Source organism: Octopus sinensis, linkage group LG16 (genome assembly GCF_006345805.1).
Source record: "Octopus sinensis linkage group LG16, ASM634580v1, whole genome shotgun sequence".
NCBI lineage: Eukaryota > Metazoa > Mollusca > Cephalopoda > Octopoda > Octopodidae > Octopus > Octopus sinensis.
Window position 1 is genome coordinate 161353 of NC_043012.1, and position 4998 is coordinate 166350.

At 42.8% G+C, this 4998-nt stretch overlaps 1 protein-coding gene across 1 annotated transcript in view; it reads right to left on the reverse strand.

Annotated features, from left to right (window-relative positions):
* The window catches only part of LOC115220379, a 14061-nt gene extending 9276 nt beyond the window's left edge, over window positions 1–4785 (reverse strand). Inside the window, exon 1 of the mRNA XM_036510177.1 lies at window positions 4713–4785. Within this exon, the coding sequence (XP_036366070.1) occupies window positions 4713–4785 (73 nt within the window). The remainder of the gene's footprint in view (window positions 1–4712) is intronic.
* Window positions 4786–4998: the final 213 nt, after the last annotated feature.

The window sequence follows — 4998 nt, forward strand, 5'->3', positions numbered from 1 at the left end:
AATTGCCTGACCCTTATCATTATTATGGTTATTATTGTTGGTTTTTGTTGGTGGCGGTGGTGTTGTTGTTGATTTTGTTACAGTAACTCCCCATAACCCCGAAAACGCTTTGCCTTAATGAAACGTGTCACATGGGCAATAACAATTGCTACACATGTCTTTCAAATGTTAAACCGCCATCACTATCGTCACTACACACCTCATCGTCATTAACACCATCATCATCATCATTATCATCATCATCATCATCATCATCGTCGTCGTCGTCGTCGTCATCGTCGTCATCATCGTCACCATCGTCATCATCGTCATCGTTGCCGTCTTCGCCGTCACTGTCATCGTCATCGTCATCGTTGTCGTCGTCATCATCGTCTTTGTCCCATCCATCAGAAATGATAGCTTCGGTAGTGTTCGCTCATATTAGCATCGCTTTCATCGTTCATCGTTTCAGCAACGACAACGAGCCACACCCTCGCAATGAAGATGATGATGATGATGATGACGATGATGATTGGGAGGAGGAGGAGGAGGAGGAGAATGAGCAGGAGAAGCAGGATGATAGGGGAGGTTGATAACGACGACGACGGTGATGTAAAGGATTGCAGTGATGATGATGTTTATAATGATGACGATCATGATGTTGATGACAACGACGACAACGACAATGATGATGATAATAGCTATGGTGATGATGGCAACGATGGTGGTTGTGGTAGTGATGGTGGTGGTGGTGGTGGTGGTGGTGGTGACGGTGGTGGTGGTAGTGGTGGTGGTGGTGGTGGTGGTGGTGGTGATGATGGCGGTAGTAGTTATGGTGGCTGTGGTGATGGTGGTGGTGATGGTGGTGGTGGTGATGGTGGTGATGGTGTTGGTGGTGGTGATGTTGGTGATGGTGGTGGTGATGATGGTGGTGATGGTGGTGATGATGGTGGTGATGGTGTTGGTGGTGGTGATGTTGGTGATGGTGGTGGTGATGATGGTGGTGGTGATAGTGATGGCGATGGTGGTGGTGATGGTGGTGATGGTGTTGGTGGTGGTGATGTTGGTGATGGTGGTGGTGATGATGGTGGTGGTAGTAGTAGAGGTGATGGCAGTGGTGATGGTGGTGGTGATGGTGTTGGTGGTGGTGATGTTGGTGATGGTGGTGGTGTTGATGGTGGTAGTGGTGGTGATGGTTGTGGTGGTGATAGTGATAGCGATGGTGGTGGTGATGATGGTGATGGTGGTGGTGATGGTGGTGATGGTGGTGGTGACGGTGGTGGTGGTGGTGGTGGTATTGATAGTGATGGTGATGGTAGTGGTGATGGTGGTGATGGTGGTGATGGTGATGGTGATAGTGATGGTGGTGGTGATGGCGGCGGTGGTGGTGTTGGAGGTGATGGTATTAACAGTGAAATTGATGGCTGTTTTTTTTTTCATATTTTAATGTCCGTGTTGTTGCTGTTATTACAGTTTCCTATTGGGCCTTCGCTGTGATAGGTTTCTTCTTTTGTGTTTTCCTATTGTACTTTTAACAGTTGTCCATTTCGTCTTGGTTTCAATTGTTGTTGCCGTTTCTTCAGTTGATTTTGACGGACATCGCTATTAGCACTTATTAGCTTTGTAGTAGTTTCTCTTGTTGTGGGGTTGTTTTGTGGTTGTGGTTTTTGTTACAAGTTGTCGTCGTACAGTGTTTTTGTTGCAACTAATGCTGTTGTTGTTGTGGACGTTGTTATTGTTGTTGTTCTTCTTCTTCATCTTGTTCCTCTTCATCTTCTTCCTTTTCTTTGTCATCGACGTCGTCATCAGTTTGTCATTGTGGATTCTTCGATGTCTGATCAAACCTTCCGTTCTTTATTGGTCTTGTATATATATATATATATATATATATATAATATATATATATATTATATATATATATATATATATATATATATCTATTAATAAATATATATATATATGTATATATATATATTAATGTGGTGTGTGTGTGTGTGTGTGTGTATTATGTGTGTATTTATTATTGTCACGCTGCCTTCTGCGCATGGGTGTTTATAGTCGGTGCTATAGTTGTCGCGTGATCGAAATTTAAGCCTGATCGCACCATTTTTCTTTCTGGCTTTACGGTGTAAGCATTGCCGATCCTCTAGCAATGTGTACCAAAGAAGAACAAAGACCAGTGATCCGATTTCTCTTGTCAGAAGGTGTGTCAGGTGCCGACATTCATCGGAGGCTCTTAGCATAATACGGGGACAGGGCACTACCGCGTAGAAGTGTGTATGAGTGGATCGAGTGGATCGTCAGTCCACCTCCACCACTGACGAGAACCTTTAGCACGCTTGAGAGATGGTAATGGTGAACCGGTTCACCATTACTATTTCTCTGATCACTGTTCTTTGTTCTTCTTTGGTGCACGTTGCTAGTGGAGGGAGCAGTTATGCTTACCCTGTAAAGTCAGAAAGTGGGGCGATCAGGCTCAAACTTCGATCACGTGACCACAATATATACGTACATACATACGTACATACACGCATGCGCAGAAGGTAGTATGACAATAATAAAGATATGTTATGACGAAAGTGCGGATAATTCTAGGCTTCCCTTTGTGCATATAAATGTGTGTGAGTGTGTGTTTATGTATGTATGTATGTATGTATGTATGTATGTATGTATGTATGTATGCATGCATGTATGTATGTATATATGTATGTATGTCTGCCTGTATGTACGTATGTATGTACGTATGTATGTACGTATATATGTATATCTCTTCTATTTTTGTTAATTATTATAAATCCTCCACTGAGGAGGGTGCCGATTTCCGACAAAGATACAAGGCTCCGTCTTTGGGATGTAGTTAACACAGACAAACTCACAAATTTGGAACTAGAAAAAAGTCTTGCATATTTTTACTGTTCCACTCTGAGATTGCACTTGTAATGAACGAATTAGCCAGTCGATTTCTCTTTCTGAAAATCCCAGTTTATCCAGATTCTCCTTTAAGCATATACTAACAAAACCTAGCACTCCAATTATTATTGGTATGAATATGAATTCATAGTCTGGATATAGAAGCTGGAGGTCTCGAAGCAGTTGTCCATAGATATCCTCTTTTTCTTTGATTTTCAAAGAAATATTTATATCTGCGGGGCAGCTAACCTCTATTATGGTACATAACTTTGCCTCTCTGTCCTAAACAACAATTTCCGGCCTGTTATGCTTATATTTGAAATAATTTTTGATGGGAATATACTACCAGTATTCCTTGAGTTGTTGTTTATGAATGTATTTCATAGCAGAGGGATTTTCTATCTATGTATGTATGTATGTATGTATGTATGTATGCATGTATGTATGTATGTTTTGTTTTTCATCCGTCAAAGGGCGGAGGAACTCTTGAGAGTCAACGGCCATCCAATACATGTCTCAAGGTTGTATCATGCGCGGGGGCATAGAAATAATCGGACTGAATACTCGATCGCGCGGTTAAACCATTGGGAGTGAAGGACTCCTAGCCTTTGTTAGGGCATCCTTCTAGGAGAAGGTAACTCAGGTAACTGGGATAACTCCGACATAAAACCTGCGGCTCAGTGGTTACCGATGACGTTGACTTGTTCTTCTTTTCGGATTATGGCTGCTGTTGCTTAGTGAGTGGGATTGACTCAGTGCACAGCCTTTCCTCACTTTAAAAAAAATCTTCTTGCACAAGCATTGCACGATAACAACATTGATTAAGCTTCCTGCAATGGCCATACTTGATAACGAGGGGGCAGCCACCATGTATGTATGTATGTATGTATGTCTAAAGTTTCCCGTTAGCACCGAGCAGAGAAACTCTACAAGCAAGCGTGAGTTTGGCCGAAATGCTACAAGGGGAACTGCAATTGACATTTTCTTCTATCCAACGACACAACAATGAATAATATGACTTTGTCCTGAGATGTGAGTGTATATCACACTTTTTAGTCACCTTGAGCTGGTATCCAGTCCTCTTTTCTGAGGTCTTCCTTCTTTCCCTCTCGTCCTCGGCAGTTGTCTGTCCTTCTCCATCACCTCTTGCTTTCGTAAGACGTCGGAGTGGCATCACTAGTCGTTACAGTTGGGGGTCGAGGAACGTTTCGTGCCATACCCATTTTGTAGTCGTACCCATTCGCTGGTTTCTAGGATTGAGTAATAGGTGTCTCCCTCCACAATCTCAAGCCTCTTTCAAGCTGTGTCCTTATAGTGCTTCGCAAATTACACCCTGCTGTTTCTGTCGCTATTTCTTCTACCCTTTAACGCCTTCACATCTCTTTTGGTATTTGAACTTTCCCAGCTCATCGCGGAAAAATTTCCTCAACTTGTTTTTACTATCACATAAACAGCTAATTCCTTTGCGCTGCACTATCCGTTTCATCCTTTTTATTTCTGTGCTTTAACTAGGATTAGATCTGGTATGGCATCGGGAACATTAAGGTATAGAAATCCATCAGCCTTTGAGCTCCTACCACCACCTTCTGTCATCTTTCACCGACCTCCTCGCTCACATCACAATAGAATGGTGACAACAAGCCAAGTTCAATATTGTTGTCGTCAACTCTGTCACTTTTCTTATTTCCATGTTCAAAATCCTTTACTTACTTGTACATGAGGTGGCATTCAACAAGGGTGCATTCAGCCGGTTCCGACCAACGAGTTAGCGTTTCAGTGGAAATACATGTTCACATGTGGTCCCTGGTCACATGCATACACACTTTGTGATAGTGTGATTTGTAGCAGCTCATCATGCCGTCGATTGTCGACTGTCCCAGAAAATTCGCTGACCATGTTACCGCTGATTATCGGAGTAGACGTAGCTTGGGTTTGAACCGGGTTCTAGAGACATGCTTTAACAAAAGCTAAGGAGTGCCTTACTTCCAGTGGTCTTCAAGTATGCGGAGCACCAACCCGGAACTCCTTCTAATTCTTCTTGCTTTCAATCCTGCTGAGTTACTAGCAACCCTCCTCACCAGAAAAATCAAGAGAGAGATGCCAGTTTAG